Source organism: Amphiura filiformis, chromosome 10, assembly GCF_039555335.1.
Source record: "Amphiura filiformis chromosome 10, Afil_fr2py, whole genome shotgun sequence".
Taxonomy (NCBI): Eukaryota; Metazoa; Echinodermata; class Ophiuroidea; order Amphilepidida; family Amphiuridae; genus Amphiura; species Amphiura filiformis.
In genome coordinates, this window is record NC_092637.1 from 50281051 (window position 1) to 50303191 (window position 22141).

General features: G+C 37.7%; 1 protein-coding gene across 4 annotated transcripts; it reads left to right on the top strand.

Annotated features, from left to right (window-relative positions):
- The first annotated feature begins 114 nt into the window (after positions 1–114).
- On the top strand, positions 115–21425 carry LOC140163003 (uncharacterized). Of its 4 annotated transcripts, none has more exons than XM_072186338.1 (12): positions 115–375; positions 3734–4831; positions 6214–6471; positions 6788–7885; positions 9270–9527; positions 9843–10940; positions 12315–12554; positions 13696–13817; positions 14851–15035; positions 15366–15474; positions 16442–16625; positions 16863–21425. In XM_072186338.1, the coding sequence occupies exons 1-12, from the start codon at positions 312–314 to the stop codon at positions 16901–16903; spliced, it is 4755 nt and encodes a 1584-aa protein (XP_072042439.1). In that variant the 5' UTR covers positions 115–311; the 3' UTR covers positions 16904–21425. The 4 variants fall into 4 exon arrangements, with proteins under 4 accessions (XP_072042439.1, XP_072042440.1, XP_072042442.1 ...); XM_072186339.1 differs by having other exon boundaries at positions 13699–13817; XM_072186341.1 differs by having other exon boundaries at positions 9270–9509.
- The last annotated feature ends 716 nt before the right edge of the window (positions 21426–22141 follow it).

The window sequence follows — 22141 nt, forward strand, 5'->3', positions numbered from 1 at the left end:
TGTTATGTGTGACGTTTTAGCATTAAAAAAAAACCAAATTCTAATAAAATATCACTTTAAAGTTAATTGCAAAACCATGATATTAAATGCCGCAAATGTCATGTTTCCTTTCAGTAATCGTTTCAACGGATACACTTCAAGTGTCAGAGGTTTACCATTGGTAGCGTAACATCCTGAGTGATGGTAGGTTATGGTTTATATACACGCAATGTTCTATCACGTATGCATTCGTGTAGGCGTTGAAAAAAGACAGACAAGATCATTTTTTGGACGGTAGCTGACAGTGCTGTTCATTTCAAACGAATTCCATCATGGCATCCGTTGCTGAGTTGGGGTTAGTCGTTTTAGCTCTACTTCTCTGCAGCCTTGAACAAGGTAGGCCTATTTGTAATTTGATTTTATGTCCGCGGATTTATGTATGAAGTGCATTTCGTAGTTTTCGTTTAAAAGGGCATTTCGTGATCCACAGCCTCATCCCCCCACTTTTCTCAAAAAAAGTTGAGATTTTTATATCACTGGAATACCTCTGGCTACATAATGTTTATGTACACAATATTTCTTGCAGATTAATTCGTTTAGCAAAGATATCGTGAAATTTGAATTTCGTTCTGGTGCACCAGAACGAAATTACAACGTATTGTCTATGGAGCAGTGTAATACACATAATCATGCATAACTCGCAAACGCAAAATCGGAATCAACTGACATTTTGGGAATATGCTTTTTTCGTGGATATGTACTGAAAAATGTCATAAAAAGAGGATGCTAGGATCACGAAATAATCCTTTAAGTTCCACATTGTAAGTTAGTTGGTTAGTTAAATGGCTAAGTAATGGCAATTTAATTCAGTTCTCAAGTGCTCTCGTTATATTTTATTTTTGTTCGGTACAGCCGTAAGATCATCACAATTCAGATTTTGACACCCCTGTCATTGTCATAGGTGTGCTAACATAGGCTGCTAGTGGTTCAGCCGAAAGCCATGCATTAAAGACAAAATAGGGCATTGACATAAATCTATAATTTATATACTGACAGTATATGACAGGCAATACTACCGTTTTCTTTCGCTTAGTGCCAATCTTTTCATTTGAAAAATACCACTTGGCAATTAGAATGATTTTAAAGCAATTTATAAACATTTATTTTACACTTTCGCTGGGATCACTGAATGAGACTTTAATGGCAGTGGTGCACAATGTATTAAATTGTTATTGGAGATTATATCGTTTAAATGATTACACTAGTGACTATTTTTCTGGAGGATAAAAGGCCGACATTTTGGTCCGTTGTATGCGCTAGAGGAAAGCAGTCAGTCCTGTTATTTCCAGCGACAGAGGGTCTTGCGATCTAATAATTTAGTATGTTTTCAAGCCAGATATTACTCGTTTACTGGCGTTAATGTATATCGGTAGAGTTTAATATTTTTGAACTTGCCAAAAGCCAAAAGTGGGAGGGTGTAAGGTTGGTGAGAGATCATAAGGGCAATGTATGTCCAGGCAAGAGTTCAGTGGCTGCGGAAGCAGTAAAATGTCGGGGGACGAGCATAATTTGTTCGGGTTTCACTTTTTTGTCTACGCAATTTCATACTTTAAAGGCAAATGTACAGGGCAAGTATTACTTTATTGTTTTTTCTGTTATGATTTTTATGGGGGACATCACTCGTTGCAAACCCCCCGCCGCCGGACTCATTATGAGGTAGAAAACAGCATGCATTTATACAGTTAGACCCCGACCTTTTTGTTACGGTTTGTCCACTTTGTCCAAGTACGAAGTAAGTGCCCAGCAAATTACGCACTTTCTGCGCGCAGTAGTGTCAAAATGAATTAACGCTGCTATGCGCACAGAAATTCATGAGCGTCTTAATACGCGCCGCACGATATGCTTACACAAAATGTGCGTACCGTACTTTGTACTTCAATGCGCAAATAAAGCGGACACACTCTAGAACTACGAAGGGGGTTGTACCACCCCAAGATTATCCGTCATAAAAAAATGTGTACCCCACAATCTTACCGGACCAGCTGTCAAAGATTACCATAGATGGGGCTGGGGCATTCGGTGAAAATAACAGTTTGTAGAATTTATAGCCAAAAATCAATTGTGCCTATACTTTTGTACATTATTTACATGGGCTCCCTCACATTATGACGTCATAGCAGCATGTGGGGAATGTTTGTACTTTATCACTAGATAGAGGAGACCCATAGCTATACATAAGTACCAAATAATAACAGTATATGACGTTTATAATCGAAAATTAGGGGGTAACGGGTTGCATCCCCCTTCGTAGTCAGTGTTACGAAATATGGCTCGATCAGTAGTTAGGGATAAAGCAGATCCCAGTACTCGATAAAAGGGTGTCATTTCCTACCATGGGCTTGATATTTCCCGTGAGGGGAAGAGTCCAAAACGTTTGTTTTGATACGTTATTGGCATTACATCAAAAACCGCAAGACCCATGGGAATATAAATGCAATTATTGGCTTCCTTAATGCATTTCCTACAAGAGGTCAATGCATTAAAAATATAAAGAAGTACATGAACTCTGGCATTTTCATGAATCGGTATGCAATCATGCATTATGAAAAGAAAAAAGGCTAGACAGTTGAATAGGAGAAGTAGAGTATAAAACATAAATCTTAACATGTTATGTTTACATAAAAATAACACATTTTGTAGAGATTTAATGGTCATCATCAAACAAATAATATAGACAATAATACGATGATGACCTTGGAGGACAGAGCATCTCTGTGTCGTAACGTTTTGTGGATGAAAAATACACGAATCCATTTCAAAAATATATGACCACATTCTTTGGAGTGTCTGAAACATATATCAAACGGTCTTGACTATAAAAAGAGCATGGAAGGGTTTTTGAACCGTTTTGATATACTTTAAATTATAAATTGATTATACTTAAACGTAATCGGTGGGAATTATTAGGCTTTCATCACTACGCCAAAAAGTAGGCACACGTTAGGAGCATAGGTTTTTACTTTAGTAAAACTAGATACCCAGCTGAAATCCAGAAATGACGTCATTTGTTCTGGTGCTCTCACTTCCGGGTTTCGAGGAGAAATAACATGCCTTTTGCAAAAAAAAAGTGGCGGACAAGACTCGGCCCCTTTCCAGCGAAAGCACAACTTATTTAACCGATGTGAACATGGGGTCATCGGCACAAATGCTTTCCTATCATACGGCATTAACACGTCAGGTATATGGTATTCCACAATATAACAGTAATGGAAAGAAAAGTTCAACGAATCAGTATACGATTCTGGTATCCAATTCTATTCAAATGAGTTGAAGGTGGTTACGAGAACATGTTCAGTACTTTCTCTCTAGCTTATAAAGGAACTCTGTGGTTAAGAGTGATATAGTTGACCTGCCTGGTCTATATTTGGCGTGGTAAAGAAAGTAGACAAAGTACAGGACTTCAATTAATAATTTGTAATACTTCTACCGAAATGTCACAAGACAATTTTCCAAATGAAATATATTGATATTAATCCGTGGTTTTATAAGGCCCGCCAATTACGAGCTGAGCATTATGACGCTTATAATTGAAAATTAGGTGGTTGCAAAAACCCCCCCCCCCCCCGCCTTCGTAGTGCGTATCCTTAGCGGGCTAAAACTGGAAAAATATGACCTCTGACATCCTATATGTACTCACCTTAGCATCCAACATGAACTGTACATTATGTTGTTGTTTTTATTTCAATTTATCCAGGTCATGCTGGCTCAGTTGATACAGTTGGCCGCGAATTCGTGTTTGCTATTCCTACACCATACTACCCAACTTCTCCCTACACTTCTTATATACCAAAGATTTACCTAGTCTTAACCAATCCAACAAACGTAACAGCATCAGTTGATATCACTATAACGTCGAGTACTTCAACAACTTCAATTTCAGAACGAGTAGACAATCGCCCTGCAAACGTCACTATCTCGTTTACAGATTACTTCGGTAGAACGTATTATACTGGTGCCGATGATCCTAAAACCATCCGTCTAAGTTCCACGGGTGATATCTCTGTGGTTGCACATTACTCCTATAATCAAAGATACTCATCATGGTATTCTACTGGCATGATAATCTTACCCGTATCTGCACTTGGCACTGATCACTTTATAGTGTCATACAGGCCTTACGTTGGTTTCAAATCTGAATTTACCATTTCGGCAACTGGGGTGGTTACAAATGTATATATCCGTGGTGCTGATGGTTACCGCAACCAGATTATCTTGGAACCGTATGAAACATTCCAATATAGAAGTAGTCATGATCTTACCGGATCGCGAATCACATCAGATAAGCCGATTTCAGTCGTATCTGGAGTATCGTCAACCCGAATACCCGATGGAGTAAAATACAGCGCTTATGTTGCAGTTCAAATACCACGAGTAGATGGAATCGGAAAGGATTACATTCTTAGCCCTTTCAAAGACCGTTCGTCTGGTTACATCTTTCGCGTTGTTGGGACAGAAAATAACACACTGATAACTATAGTAGGTCTAGCAGAAAAACCTGTTGAGCTTCACGCAGGAGAATTTTACGAACGTGTTACCACTGCAGACAATGTAATAATGATTACTTCCAGCAAACCCGTATATGTATGCCAATACATGAAAGGCTACGCCTCTGAAAGCCCCTATGGGAACGCAGCCATGGTATTGGTACCAGCATTGGAGATGTTTCCGTCTTCTAGCTTGAGCTTCGCAGCCTCATCTTTACCATCAAAATCTACTAGAAACAGGTACTCTGTTAGTATTACTGTTCAATGCGATAATAAGGAAGGGTTACACATGGATGGTATTTCTTTAGGTAAGATCTACTGTTCTTAGAATCATATATAGTTTAGACAGCGTGTTCTGATGTTAACATCAATGCTCCTTCAAATCTGTAGAAGAACATTTCATGAAAGTACGATATTTATATCCTGATGTCCGAGACCAAGGCCAAAGCCTTGTTGTCCGAGGCCATACCAAGGACATGGTGTCCGAGGCCAAGGACAGACCATCCGAGGCCAAGGATCTTTATCTCCCAGATCCAGGCCAAGGACCAAGGACTTTCATAATAATGAACCGCTCATACGTTCGTACTCTAAGGTGATCATGTTTGCTTTGTTTTGGTATTTATCTCAATTTTTTACAATCATCGAACTTAAGAACACTAAATAAGAAAAGAATAATCAAAACTTGCTTGTTCTTGAGTTAGAGGCTACGTTAATTGTGCATTGTGAAAAATAAGAACAATGATCAGTATACAAATACCTCTCCTCAAACCTTGTTAACACAAGCACTCTTAACACAAACAACTGATAACACAGAGTGATTCACAGGTCGATGGCATTCTATTAGCTGTTAAATGTTCTAAATATAAACTTACGTGCTCCCCTATGCACAAAATGTTACATGACGCAAATTACATTTTAAAAGAAATTAGTACACTTACAACCCGACGATAAAATAATGCAGTTTTGATGATTTTGCTTGTCCTTGTCGGGTCCTTTATAAAGGACCAAGGACTTTGAGTTCCATGTCCAAGGTCAAGGACTACACGTCCGAGGACAAGGTCCGAAGACAAAGAAGTTCAAAAACTATGGTAAACTTTGTAACACTGGCAAAACGTGGGTTATCCTTCGTGTGAGAGATTAAGTGCACATAACTTGATGATCAGCTTTATTTTATGATCTTTTGTTAATCGTCTAATACTAAGGATGCATTCAAGACCTAAATACTTTCTGGTTGGAATTGATCTAAAATTAAAAACGTTAGTTATTGCCCATCGTTGTGCTAGCGCTGAGAATAGACTTTCAAAAAAAATGTTATCATCTCTGAACTGGACATTGTGCTACATGACCCGGCTACATTATTGTATATGATGTCCATATGCCAAGATATTTCATATACAAGATTTGTAAGCAGAACAAGTTAGTTACGCAATTAATTGAGTTACGTAATTAAGGCCGAAAATTTGTTTGATTGGCGTAACCCGACCGAACCTAAAAGTAGGCCAAACCCTAGACTTCGAAGTTCGAAGGCCTTTATCATGCGCATTATTTACAACATAAAATGTGTGTAAAAAATTGTTGACCGACATACCCTATATGTTTGTGTGTGTTACCCCAATCAAACAAATATTTTTATACCTAATTGAGTTAATCTAAAAAAAGGTTACTTTGAGTGTTTAATATTTTGCTTCAGCACATGTGTGGGACGAACTTTCTAGCCCAAACAACAGATTCTGCATTTTAAGAAAAGCAATTACCGTTGAGGATATCCATAAAATATCTCACACATCGCCATATGAGCCTTTCTCTGTTATGGTGTACGCTTCGGGATATAAAGTGGGCTACGCTTTCATGGCCGGGTATAATGTCAGGAATAGTACGCCACCTCGTGTGGAGAGTTCTAAGCTGGAATTGATGTCCGATTCTCAAAAAGGCAAGTATCAATCCAAAAGTAAGTTTTTAACTTTTAAAAAACGTTCGGCTTTTAAAGCAAGTTTTAACTTTTTAAAGCAAGTTTTAACTTTTAAAGCAAGTTTTAATTTCTTAAAACATATAAATAAACGCATATCTATACATCGGGACCAAATATAACAGTATTATGACGCTTATAATTGAAAATTAGGTGGTTGCAAAAACACCCCCCGCCTTCGTAGTGCGTATCCTTAGCGGGCTAAAACTGGAAAAATATGACCTCTGACATCCTATATGTACTCACCTTAGCCTCCAACATGAACTGTACGTTATGGTGTTTTTTTAAATTTATCCAGGTCATGCTGGTTCAGTTGATACAGTTGGCCGCGAATTCGTGTTTGCTATTCCTACACCATACTACCCAACTTCTCGCTACACTTCTTATATACCAAAGATTTACCTAGTCTTAACCAATCCAACAAACGTAACAGCATCAGTTGATATCACTATAACGTCGAGTACTTCAACAACTTCAATTTCAGAACGAGTAGACAATCGCCCTGCAAACGTCACCATCTCGTTTACAGATTACTTCGGTAGAACGTATTATACTGGTGCCGATGATCCTAAAACCATCCGTCTAAGTTCCACGGGTGATATCTCTGTGGTTGCACATTACTCCTATAATCAAAGATACTCATCATGGTATTCTACTGGCATGATAATCTTACCCGTATCTGCACTTGGCACTGATCACTTTATAGTGTCATACAGGCCTTACGTTGGTTTCAAATCTGAATTTACCATTTCGGCAACTGGGGTGGTTACAAATGTATATATCCGTGGTGCTGATGGTTACCGCAACCAGATTATCTTGGAACCGTATGAAACATTCCAATATAGAAGTAGTCATGATCTTACCGGATCGCGAATCACATCAGATAAGCCGATTTCAGTCGTATCTGGAGTATCGTCAACCCGAATACCCGATGGAGTAAAATACAGCGCTTATTTTGCAGTTCAAATACCACGAGTAGATGGAATCGGAAAGGATTACATTCTTAGCCCTTTCAAAGACCGTTCGTCTGGTTACATCTTTCGCGTTGTTGGGACAGAAAATAACACACTGATAACTATAGTAGGTCTAGCAGAAAAACCTGTTGAGCTTCACGCAGGAGAATTTTACGAACGTGTTACCACTGCAGACAATGTAATAATGATTACTTCCAGCAAACCCGTATATGTATGCCAATACATGAAAGGCTACGCCTCTGAAAGCCCCTATGGGAACGCAGCCATGGTATTGGTACCAGCATTGGAGATGTTTCCGTCTTCTAGCTTGAGCTTCGCAGCCTCATCTTTACCATCAAAATCTACTAGAAACAGGTACTCTGTTAGTATTACTGTTCAATGCGATAATAAGGAAGGGTTACACATGGATGGTATTTCTTTAGGTAAGATCTACTGTTCTTAGAATCATATATAGTTTAGACAGCGTGTTCTGATGTTAACATCAATGCTCCTTCAAATCTGTAGAAGAACATTTCATGAAAGTACGATATTTATATCCTGATGTCCGAGACCAAGGCCAAAGCCTTGTTGTCCGAGGCCATACCCAAGGACATGGTGTCCGAGGCCAAGGACAGACCATCCGAGGCCAAGGATCTTTATCTCCCAGATCCAGGCCAAGGACCAAGGACTTTCATAATAATGAACCGCTCATACGTTCGTACTCTAAGGTGATCATGTTTGCTTTGTTTTGGTATTTATCTCAATTTTTTACAATCATCGAACTTAAGAACACTAAATAAGAAAAGAATAATCAAAACTTGCTTGTTCTTGAGTTAGAGGCTACTTTAATTGTGCATTGTGAAAAATAAGAACAATGATCAGTATACAAATACCTCTCCTCAAACCTTGTTAACACAAACACTCTTAACACAAACAACTGATAACACAGAGTGATTCACAGGTCGATGGCATTCTATTAGCTGTTAAATGTTCTAAATATAAACTTACGTGCTCCCCTATGCACAAAATGTTACATGACGCAAATTACATTTTAAAAGAAATTAGTACACTTACAACCCGACGATAAAATAATGCAGTTTTGATGATTTTGCTTGTCCTTGTCGGGTCCTTATTATAAAGGACCAAGGACTTTGAGTTCCATGTCCAAGGTCAAGGACTACACGTCCGAGGACAAGGTCCGAAGGCAAAGAAGTTCAAAAACTATGGTAAACTTTGTAACACTGGCAAAACGTGGGTTATCCTTCGTGTGAGAGATTAAGTGCACATAACTTGATGATCAGCTTTATTTTATGATCTTTTGTTAATCGTCTAATACTAAGGATGCATTCAAGACCTAAATACTTTCTGGTTGGAATTGATCTAAAATTAAAAACGTTAGTTATTGCCCATCGTTGTGCTAGCGCTGAGAATAGACTTTCAAAAAAAATGTTATCATCTCTGAACTGGACATTGTGCTACATGACCCGGCTACATTATTGTATATGATGTCCATATGCCAAGATATTTCATATACAAGATTTGTAAGCAGAACAAGTTAGTTACGCAATTAATTGAGTTACGTAATTAAGGCCGAAAATTTGTTTGATTGGCGTAACCCGACCGAACCTAAAAGTAGGCCAAACCCTAGACTTCGAAGTTCGAAGGCCTTTATCATGCGCATTATTTACAACATAAAATGTGTGTAAAAATTGTTGACCGACATACCCTATATGTTTGTGTGTGTTACCCCAATCAAACAAATATTTTTATACCTAATTGAGTTAATCTAAAAAAAGGTTACTTTGAGTGTTTAATATTTTGCTTCAGCACATGTGTGGGACGAACTTTCTAGCCCAAACAACAGATTCTGCATTTTAAGAAAAGCAATTACCGTTGAGGATATCCATAAAATATCTCACACATCGCCATATGAGCCTTTCTCTGTTATGGTGTACGCTTCGGGATATAAAGTGGGCTACGCTTTCATGGCCGGGTATAATGTCAGGAATAGTACGCCACCTCGTGTGGAGAGTTCTAACCTGGAATTGATGTCCGATTCTCAAAAAGGCAAGTATCAATCCAAAAGTAAGTTTTAACTTTTAAAAAACGTTCGGCTTTTAAAGCAAGTTTTAACTTTTTAAAGCAAGTTTTAACTTTTAAAGCAAGTTTTAATTTCTTAAAACATATAAATAAACGCATATCTATACATCGGGACCAAATATAACAGTATTATGACGCTTATAATTGAAAATTAGGTGGTTGCAAAAAACCCCCCCGCCTTCGTAGTGCGTATCCTTAGCGGGCTAAAACTGGAAAAATATGACCTCTGACATCCTATATGTACTCACCTTAGCCTCCAACATGAACTGTACGTTATGGTGTTTTTTTAAATTTATCCAGGTCATGCTGGTTCAGTTGATACAGTTGGCCGCGAATTCGTGTTTGCTATTCCTACACCATACTACCCAACTTCTCGCTACACTTCTTATATACCAAAGCTTTACCTAGTCTTAACCAATCCAACAAACGTAACAGCATCAGTTGATATCACTATAACGTCGAGTACTTCAACAACTTCCATTTCAAAACGAGTAGACAATCGCCCTGCAAACGTCACCATCTCGTTTACAGATTACTTCGGTAGAACGTATTATACAAGTGCCGATGATCCTAAAACCATCCGTCTAAGTTCCACGGGTGATATCTCTGTGGTTGCACATTACTCCTATAATCAAAGATACTCGTCATGGTATTCTACTGGCATGATAATCTTACCCGTATCTGCACTTGGCACTGATCACTTTATAGTGTCATACAGGCCTTACGTTGGTTTCAAATCTGAATTTACCATTTCGGCAACTGGGGTGGTTACAAATGTATATATCCGTGGTGCTGATGGTTACCGCAACCAGATTATCTTGGAACCGTATGAAACATTCCAATATAGAAGTAGTCATGATCTTACCGGATCGCGAATCACATCAGATAAGCCGATTTCAGTCGTATCTGGAGTATCGTCAACCCGAATACCCGATGGAGTAAAATACAGCGCTTATTTTGCAGTTCAAATACCACGAGTCGATGGAATCGGAAAGGATTACATTCTTAGCCCTTTCAAAGACCGTTCGTCTGGTTACATCTTTCGCGTTGTTGGGACAGACAATAACACACTAATAACTATAGTAGGTCTAGCAGAAAAACCTGTTGAGCTTCACGCAGGAGAATTTTACGAACGTGTTACCACTGCAGACAATGTAATAATGATTACTTCCAGCAAACCCGTATATGTATGCCAATACATGAAAGGCTACGCCTCTGAAAGCCCCTATGGGAACGCAGCCATGGTATTGGTACCAGGATTGGAGATGTTTCCGTCTTCTAGCTTGAGCTTCGCAGCCTCATCTTTACCATCAAAATCTACTAGAAACAGGTACTCTGTTAGTATTACTGTTCAATGCGATAATAAGGAAGGGTTACACATGGATGGTATTTCTTTAGGTAAGATCTGCTGTTCTTATAATCATATATAGTTTAGACAGCGTGTTCTGATGTTAACATCAATGCTCCTTCAAATATGTTGAAGAACATTTCATGAAAGTACGATATTTATATCCTGATGTCCGAGACCAAGGCTAAGGCCTTGTTGTCCGAGGCCATACCCAAGGACATGGTGTCCGAGGCCAAGGACAGACCAACCGAGGCCAATGATCTTTATCTCCCAGATCTAGGCCAAGGACCAAGGACTTTCATAATAATGAACCGCTCATACGTTCGTACTCTAGGGTGACCATGTTTGCTTTGTTTTGGTATTTATCTCATTTTTTTACAATCATCGAACTTAAGAACACTAAATAAGAAAAGAATAATCAAAACTTGCTTGTTCTTGAGTTAGAGGCTACGTTAATTGTGCATTGTGAAAAATAAGAACAATGATCAGTATACAAATACCTCTCCTCAAACCTTGTTAACACAAGCACTCTTAACACAAACAACTGATAGCACAGAGTGATTTACAGGTTGATGGCATTCTATTAGCTGTTAAATGTTCTAAATATAAACTTACGTGCTCCCCTATGCACAAAATGTTACATGACGCAAAATACATTTTAAAAGAAATTAGTACACTTACAACCCGACGGTAAAATAATGCAGTTTTGATGATTTTGTTTGTCCTTGTCGGGTCCTTACTATAGAGGACCAAGGACTTTGAGTTCCATGTCCAAGGTCAAGGACTACACGTCCGAGGACAAGGTCCGAAGACAAAGAAGTTCAAAACTATGGTAAACTTTGTAACACTGGCAAAACGTGGGTTATCCTTCAGATTAAGTGCACATAACTTGATGATCAGCTTTATTTTATGATCTTTTCTTAATCGTCTAATTCTAAGGATGCATTCAAGACGTAAATACTTTCTGGCTGGAATTGATCTAAAATTAAAAACGTTAGTTATTGCCCATCGTTGTGCTAGCGCTGAGAATAGACTTTCCAAAAAAATTGTATCATCTCTGAACTGGACATTGTGCTACATGACCGGCTACATTATTGTATATGATGTCCATATGCCAAGATATTTCATATACAAGATTTGTAAGCAGAACAAGTTAGTTACGCAATTAATTGAGTTACGTAATTAAGGCCGAAAATTTGTTTGATTGGCGTAACCCGACCGAACCTAAAAGTAGGCCAGACCCTAGACTTCGAAGTTCGAAGGCCTTTATCATACGCAATTTACATCTTAAAATGTGTGTAAAAAATTGTTGACCGACATACCCTATATGTTTGTGTGTGTTACCCCAATCAAACAAATATTTTTATACCTAATTGAGTTAATCTAAAAAAAGGTTACTTTGAATGTTTAATATTTTGCTTCAGCACATGTGTGGGAAGAACTTTCTAGCCCAAACAACAGATTCTGCATTTTAAGAAAAGCAATTACCGTTGAGGATATCCATAAAATATCTCACACATCGCCAGAGGAGCCTTTCTCTGTTATGGTGTACGCTTCGGGATATAAAGTGGGCTACGCCTTCATGGCCGGGTATAATGTCAGGAATAGTACGCCACATCTTGTGGAGGATTCTAAGCTGGAATTGATACCCGAATCTAAAAAAGGCAAGTACCAATCCAAAAGCAAGTTAAAACGTTCGGCTTGACATTTTGCACAGTTCACACGTTTCAGAAAGGAAGTGGGTTAGCCTTTCCTAACCAAAGCCTCTTCGTTTATAGGACGTTATTGATCCTTTGTATTGTTGTTCTGTGTTTTGATGCCTGTAAGTGCTCCGTACCATGCAGCACCCTACAAATATTGTAAACAGCTCAACATAAGTACATATTATCAGATTTATCAAGTTTACTTAGAGTACTCTTAAATATCAAATTTTTGTTTAATAATTTGCCATAAAATGTGTATTACATTGCGAATTTCAAAAAATCATTCTTCGTATTCAGTATGCGCTCTAATGTGCTCTAATGTCCCACAATAAATACTGTCCAAAGGTTCATACCCCACCCCTTAATATCATTTTAACTACTTACCAACTGAAACAATCATAACCGAATGGGATTAGGTTAAGACAATTATTGTTTTTAGTAATATGCATAGGATTACATGTAGGGAGGCCACGGTTCAACTATACAGAATAGTATATTTTTGTGATTGCGAATCCAAAAAGACACACTTAAAACTTAAGTGCAATAATGTCCTTTACCTGTCAATACTTCCACATTCAAGTGCCCTCCAAGCCCCACCCTTCAAACCAATCACGATTGCAACTCAGGAATATCACTTGTACGTGAGGATAACGAGATGACTATCTATGTTAACAAATCATTCGTCGATGGCCTCCCTTCTGATGTTCATCTCAGCGATTCATATTGTTTTGGGACATTGGTAAGGACAGCAACTTCATAGCAATGAATTCGTTCGCTTGCGGCACTGGTATTGAGTTAAAGCCACATTGTAATAATTTTTCTGTAGAAATAGATAAATATTTATTTAACATAAAGTGTTAGCTTTTACTGTCAAATATGTCCCTTTTTAATTTTGAGCCGAACGACTGGGGTAAATCAAAGAAAACTAGAATTTACTACTAGCGCCATGCATGTTACTCCCGCGGTTGTAATACGGTACGATCATTTGATGTGTATAATATGTGTATGAGTCACGCATTTTGAGGGCAAATGTTATAATATGGCTTTAAGTCAAGATGAAAATGGAAACCATACTGCTTTAACGTTTTTGATCACATTTCAGCAGTGGTTGACTCGATTTTCTTTGAAGACCACGCTTTAGCTAGTATGCAGGTGAGACCAGAGTTGAGTGTCGTCGATGGTTCTGGGTTTGGACATTTGGTCAATGTCACATTTACTCTAAAGGTACGTGTTTAAAATTGGTGACTTCGATTCTTTATTATTATATTGACATCTTGATGTATTACCATCATGCAAATAATGACGACCTGAGCGCAAGAAGACTGCAAGTCCACTTTTAATGAAATTGAGTTACAGGTAGTTTTGAATTTATTGGATGAAGTCAAACATTTGGACACTTTTGACATTTGGCCCCTCCCCACAGGGGTCGCGTGTGGGATCATGAGGGGTCAAAATTAAAAATTGTCCAATGTCGTCAAGAGACATGTCATAATACTCGTATCATCACAACGATTACGAAAATATATAATTTATCATAAATTTTGAGCTCGGTTAATGAGATAGAGGGTCACTTCCGGTTAAAGGTAACTGAGGTCAAATTTTAAAACAACCTTCAAATTCAACAAACAAGGTGTCAAATTGCTCGTCTTTGCACACACTTTACCAATATGGTTAAATTTGCTTGCAGTGTCAATCCGAGCGCAAGAAGACCGTAAGTCCAAAAATGATAAATCGATCAATATCGATCAATATTACAGATATCGAATAGGTTTATATACAAAATCATTCTTCTTGCCTATACCCATGTACCTGAGAAGTATCAATATTATGGATTTTTTTGGGTTTCCAAATTATCTTATTTTAAGAAGTTTAAACGATCATATCTCAACTTACGGTCTTCTTGCGCTCATGTCTTATCGAAAAACGATTTTACAATGATAATAATAAGACAGTGATTGTGCTTCACATATCGTGCCATTTATCTCATGAAGTGGTTCTAAATGCCAAAACAGCTAAAGTAACTAGTAGTAAACGACACTAAAACATTAATCGACCGATTATAATGATACAATGGGAATAGAACATCTCATCTTGACACTGCCTGCCTACTTCGGCACGTTTGTGATATCCTGTTTTCTTCTTGACACCAAATATTGCGACCGCAGACAAAGCTTTAACAGACTAAACATATTAACTTCCTGGGAAGAGTCTCAGATAATGATATCAGTAATGTAATTCAGTCACTTTTTTAAAACAGATGTATCATACTATGAATTATGACATGGCGTACCAACGGGCAGATTTTCCGGTCACAGTTCCCGTGGGTAAACCAATCTATTTAGAGGCGAAGGCTTCCGGAGGCCAACTGCTGGTGGATAGTTGCCTTGCAACGAATTCCAGTAACCCGAGGTCTACACCCAATATCATGTTAATTGACGACGGGTAGGTACTCATGTGTTTCGCGGGAAAGTAATAAGTACATAATACAAACAAGCAAACACACAACATTAATCAATGAATGAAAACGAATAGACTCATAGAAAACGTCTGCAAAAAAGGTGCATATGTTCATTACATAGATGCCTTCATGTAATCGCGGACAAGGTGAATGCATTTGATCCAGAAAAACCTCCGCACTTTATGGCTCTGCTTGCTCTCGTGGAACTTGGGTCCTGCTTACTCAAGAAAGTCTCTCAAGTCAAACTTTAAAGCTTACATAATTATGCTGATCTGTATTGTTGAAAAGAGAGAAACATTATTTCACAATTACAGATGTCCTACTGATGAGACAGTGGTATACTATTCCGATGCTGAATCGTCAACATGGCGCTTCTCAACCATTGCAGTTACACTATCGGATGGTGACAATCCAACATCCGTTGTAAGTACTCATCACGATTCTAAGCAGATCAATCGCGGTTGTTTCAACCTGTAACTACTTTGTTGGGTAGGCATACATACGCATGGAGCTAGTCAGTCGATACCTTTGTTAAACAAGACCCAATCAGACAATTAGTTAGGCACTGGAAACGATCGAAATCGGTGTTGAAATTATCAACATTTTTAGTTACAGCTTTTCATTTCATAATTTATATTCTCAATCAAATGAAAAGCAATAATTTGTATTTCTTTGGTAAATGTCAGAAAAATCTAAAATGCTTTGTACTGTTTTTTTTTGTTTTTTTTGGCAAACTTTGGTATTAAACTTAGGTTTAAAACTTAGGTTTCTAGTGTAACATTTTCGATTTTCACATGCCTCAACTTGCCCCGTGAACTTTTTGGGGGTCAACGATATTGCTTTCTAAAGTAACATAATTCGCTAATGAACGATATTTCTAACTTTCTAACTAATTTTATAACGTTCTAAAGCACATCATATCAGTCTATTTGTCATAGTTTTGTCAGAATTTTGGTTTTGATTGCACCATTTTTCAATTCCGACTACCAATTTGTCAACTCGCAAAATGCGATTTTGCAACCCACAATAGAAATATCGATTACTTTACTTCTGCTGGTTATATTAGACATGGAATACTGGAAAACGGATATTTTGACAAAACTATAATATATAGACCCACACGATGTGCCTTACAGAGGTGGGAAATATCTTTCTTTAGCAAATTATATTAGTTTGAAACGCTAAAACATGAATTCCGCAAAAATCAAAAATCTTACAGTAAAAGACACAATTTCATGTCTAATTTTAACACCAGGATTTTGTTTAAATGTATATCCAAGCACTATGTTTTTAACTGATATTACTGAAGGAAATGTGTATTTCTAAATTTTGCTGATTGTAACATGTAACACTGCAAATTGTTGATAGTTTTGATTACTTTTACATTCAGGCATACATCCATTGCTGGTTTATAGCATGCAATTCCAGTGACTCGTCAACTGGCTGCCAACGAGATTGTAGTTCACGACGAAAGCGAAAATCGGCCACGACAAATGAACAATCTTTTGAACATTACGTCGTCAGCTTGGGACCACTCAATATATTATCTGAATCGAACGGACAAAACGAAGAAGGTACATATTTTAATAAATGACATTTTTGACTCTCATCTATGTCATCATGGCGTAGCGTTGGTCATCACTGGGGTGGGGGGGGGGGGGTGCACCTGGTCTGATGGGGGCACAAGCCGTTTACGGTAATTTTCATATGGGATTTTCTAAAATTTCACTGACACTATGACGCCGCACCACTGCGCACCCTCATCCTCATTTATGTAAACGTTAAAAACAATTATTCACTCTTCTTTTCAGATGTAACACTGCCAACACCACGTTTCAGTTCAGACCCTTAATAGTTGGAGTTTCTTCGGCATTGGATTCGTAGCCGCTGCAATTGGTGTAAATACGTATTACGTAACAAACGAAATTCACATCGCTCATCAAAATCGTGGTATTATTCCCGTAAAGACAAATACAATTTGCTTATGATAGAAGACTTTAATGAATTACGAATTATACAGGGTGTAACAATAAAATTTATACAATTGCATTTTGACTTCTCAGGAAAAAACTAAATAAGTTATGGCACAAATGTTATATGCAATACAAGCAGTAAGACCTTGGCTAAAAGAAGACGTTTAGTTGGTTTCTTTACTAGCTTGGGTTCAAAAGTTATGTCAGATTAATTAAATCGTCCAGAAAACGTGTTGGGCCACTTTTGCCATGTTTGCGCATATCAAGTTTGAACCGCGTAGATATGCATATCGTGCATTAAACATCAAAGAACTGACACAAAAGAATTATAAGTGGCGTTTCTTCATATAATTAACATGAACTTAATAATGATAGGCTATTTCTTTAAAATCTATAAATGATGTCGTGACATTTCTTTCAAATAATCTTATAAATAAAGTAATTTCTCATATCCCTGAGATATCATCGGTGAGAACAGTTTTTGCATCCATAAGTACAAAACAATACAATTTTGAAATTTAGTTCATCTGGGCTTCTAGCTGTTCTGGGGCGACCACTATTGCCAGCATTCTGTTAACAAATTCCAGATACTTCTCATAGTTATATGTAGTTGTATGCCTTGATGGAAGACGTGAGTTAGGCAAATGAGCTAAAAACGATCGTATGGTTTCTGCTTGGCTCCGTGTGCTACCGAATGTCACAAACAAGTACGCTCTTCCAACGAGAATTGGGGTTGAAGTTGTTGAGCTGCAGCCACGATTTCTAGCAAATGAGATTGTTATGTCAGTGCTTAGTTGTGACTTCCAAAAACTCAAGGAGATATCTATTATGTAATCATTTCTACCACTTCGAATACCCCATTGTTTAAAACTACCTATCATAAGAGCACCGTCCAACTGGTCCGTGGTTCAACTCTATTCAGGCACTTTTGTAACACAAAAGTGGCCCAAGCGGTTTTAAGACTAGGTTACATAATTGGCCATATCTTCACTTGTATACCATAGATTTTATTCAAATAAAGCTTATCTGGTGGCTAAAGAAATTATCCTGATAGACATATAAATATTAAACCAAAAAATACGCGGCATACTTGTGTCATTCTATTTTCAAAATTGTACAAATTTTATTGTTACACCCTGTATTATAATAAAGGAAATAAATGAGGAAATTCCAGTTGAAGGCGTAACTGACCAACTATTACTAGTATCTTGATTACCGTACAAAACTCGATAGTTTTGTTCCTTTAAGGAAATAAAAAAAAACATTTATCACATTTCTTACGGTGCTAAGTCCATGAGTTATAAGGTTGAATAAGTCAAATGTCAAAACTTTCATACACAACGGTCAACATTTGAAAATGGTCCTATTTCATCGAAACTGATCTCAAATTTCCCCCTTCAACATAAGAAATCTCCAACATATAGACAATTTCGGCACGGGGATTATGAATATCGAGTGTTAAGAGCTGGCTATTTTTATTAGTTTTTACGGTCAATATGAGTTTGTTTTAAATAAAACTGTGTAACTCGTGCTTGGCAATTGAATACATGAATAAAAAACCACCCAAGCCCATGGGAAGTGATTTTGAGAGGAAAACCTGGGTTTCATTTTAATCCCTTAAGTTAGATTTACCTGGTCAATATGGTAAGTTTTACGTGCAAATGAGTGGATTAAACTGTATAAAGTATGACGGTTAGCATTTCAGGGACTTTGTAGGGTTAATTTTAAATTTTGGACTTGGGTGGTTTTTTGAATCATATACAAAGACAACACCGTTGGAATGAGATTACCACTAGTAAGATAATACAAAATAAAGCACACAGGTATGTATAATGTTGATAAGCATTCTGCCATGTAATATAAACCACACACGTTCCTTTATTCAATTGATTATATGAATACAAACCCCACCCAAGTCCATACTTTGGCCAAATTGAGTTAAGCATGGGAAATTGTTGCTATACATAGGCCTGTCATATGTTTGAAAGAACAACTCAAATTCATCCTATGTGTCTATTGAGCATGTGAAAAATAGCATGTATGACAGAATCACCCAATTCCATGATTTGAGTCTTGTAACACATTGATTGAAATCCAGTATGTATAAAAGTCCACTTGTAACACATTCATTAATGGGAGCAAGGAGTTTATATAGGAAGGAGAGGAAATAGATTATGTAACGCTTATTGTTCCTTTGTGCCAGTTGGAGTTCCCGACACGCTATTCATCGAGAGGTACCTTTTGTTCGAGACAAAGGGCTTCCGCCATTAAATCGGTAACTGACCTGACCAGCGTATTAACGCTATAATAGGCAGGCTACTGTCAATAAGTGATGAAACGAAAGTCACGTAAAAGCGCCTATACGACCGAGAGGTACCTTTTGTACTAGTCCATCCCAAGGGTGTGCGTGAGTTGTCGCATGCACACAAAACAGAGGTTCACCTACAATACAAACCTATTGCAGTGCCCAAATTGGTTTGGGCGCTCATTCGATTATACTCAGTGAACACGCTTTGCTCTACCCTTTCGCTACGGACAGTTCAGCAGCATAGGCAAAGTGTGCGCTCTGTGTGGCGGATATAAGACTCTACACAAGTAAGATGTCTACATTGTTTGCCAATAGGTCTACATATAAGGATTTGAAGTAATTATGATATCACTCCTACTGTAGTATTTTTAAGGACATTAGCCGCGATCCACATCGTGTTTTATTATGTATAGGCCTGCCATAGTATTTTACATGAGCATCGCGTATATAGGAGCCTACCCTGGACCTCAAATGTGATATATTTGCTGATAATTCGAGAAGAATATAGCCATACTATTTCTGAATCAATCAATAAAGCAAAGCAAATCATACTTGTAGGCCTATAATACTATATTAAATATAATTGCGGACCAACCGATACAGCTCGATACGCCCAATGTATGAATAAAAGCACCTAACAATAAAGTCGCCCAATTAAACAGTTGTAGGTGTCGATCGCACTATTTCATTAATATTGATTGGCAACATTTTCCAATATGTCAGCGCTCAAATCGGACACAATAGAACAATAGACTCTTCAGTGCGTTGGCTGGGAGAGTGACTTTTGAAACAAACATGGGTTTAATCAAGGAAAGTGTGTGGTTTATATTACACGGCAACATGATTATCAACATTATACTTACCTCTGTGCTTTATTTTGTATTATCTTACTAGTGGTGATCTCGTTCCAACATTGTTGTCTTTGTATATGTTTAAAAAAACCACCCAAGTCCAGGATTTATAATGAACCCCACGAAGTCTTTGTAATGCTAATCGCCATACCTAATACAGTTTAACCCACTCATTTGCAAGTAAAACTTACCATGTGGACAAGGTAAATCTAACTGAAGGAATTAAAATGATACACGGGTTTTTTTTTCTAAAAATTACTTCCCATGGACTTGGGTGGGTTTTGTATTCATGTATTCAATTATAAGGTTTAATGTTGTGATTGCCGGAGTCAGCCTTTAAATTTGAATTTGGACAGTTCGATGATACCAATAAAAACACTGTCGATATGAGGTATATTTAAGATTTTATGTAATCTACAGAAGGTGGGAATTATCTTTTATACACACATCACTTTTGTTCTGAAATCGACCAAGTAATAATGACACACACACAATTTTTAGATAGCATCTTTTGCACAGATTTCCATGGATTTATTATTAAAGTAAAGTATCGGTTGAAACTCTGGTGATAACACTTTTACAATGCATAATGGGAAGTACTGAAATCATCCTCTGTTTAGGATTGCTGACCGTTCCGTGGTTTTGAATAAATATGTGGTCCACTGAAAATCTCTGACACTCCATTTGATGCTGTAACCAACTGTACATGGAGGAAGGAAGTAGCCAATGTTTGTAAATAGTATACCTTTATTTTTTTTGGAATACATATTAACATTGATTTATGAAGATGTAGGAAAGATACAGGATGAAGGTGTAGCACTGCCAAGGGCACTGAAGTTAATGATAGAAAAGCAGTGCCCCGGACGCGTATTTTCATTCAGCCACCATATCGGGCCGCAATACACCTAACCGTTAGGGTATGGGTTTAGGGTTAGCGTATCGCGGCCCGTTATTAGAACTAGAAAAGTCCCGTTATGGTCGCAAAAAAAGCGTCCCGTGCAGCGGTCGCAACAGCACCAACCAACAGCATTGTCTGCGTATGATGGCGTTGTTGTTATTGCTCACTCCTAGATGCTATCTTAATCACTGCCTCCAGCTATCTTAATTACTGCCTCCAGCTTGTAAAAATACAAATGGTAATTAAAGGTTATGAGAACTAGGCCATTATTAGAACTAGAAAAGTAGGTTAACAAACTAATGAAAAGTTGTCACAGAAATAAATATATACGAATGAAAACTAAACCGCTACATCTAGTTCCTTTGTCGAACTTAATACCATACCTGCGATGCAGATACGTTCGTCAAACTTCTTTTTCCTTGTCAGATTTAGCTGTGATGAATGTGTCAATAATTAACAGTAGTTGCCTTACAAGAAATTGTCAGGGCCTGTTTGTGAGTGCGACTATGGTGGTATAACCTAATTTAGTTGCAGATACAGGCCAACCAGACTAAATGAGATTCAGAGAAGAATGGTAAGATCCCATGTTCGCCATGCTCGTTATCATCATGAATAATAATGTTTTGATTATTTCTTGTGTTATGTATAAAAGGTTTTGCGTGTATACGTGTTATATTGACAAACTAAAAATATTGTCACGTGTTCCTATGTAATAGCATGGTAATATTCGTATTGCGCGGACTTGGATGTCGACCTTTTCCCATGATACATCACGATTACATCGCAAACCGCTGGCGGCGCCCGTATTGTGAATAGCGAGAATTAACCAGTTGCGAAGATAAATCGAAAAGGCAGGGGGAAATTGTGGTACGATTAGTTCTATATAGAAAATTAAGATCTGTTTTATTGTTCGCTAAAGTAACATAACTGGCAGACGAAACGAAGAAAATGTACCAGATCAATGTAATCAAAGTATATCGGAGAAAGTTGATAGTTGAGCCGGAGAGTATTAATCAGGCGGCATAGGAAGCGCAGCACGTGACGTACGAGGCTGGCGAAG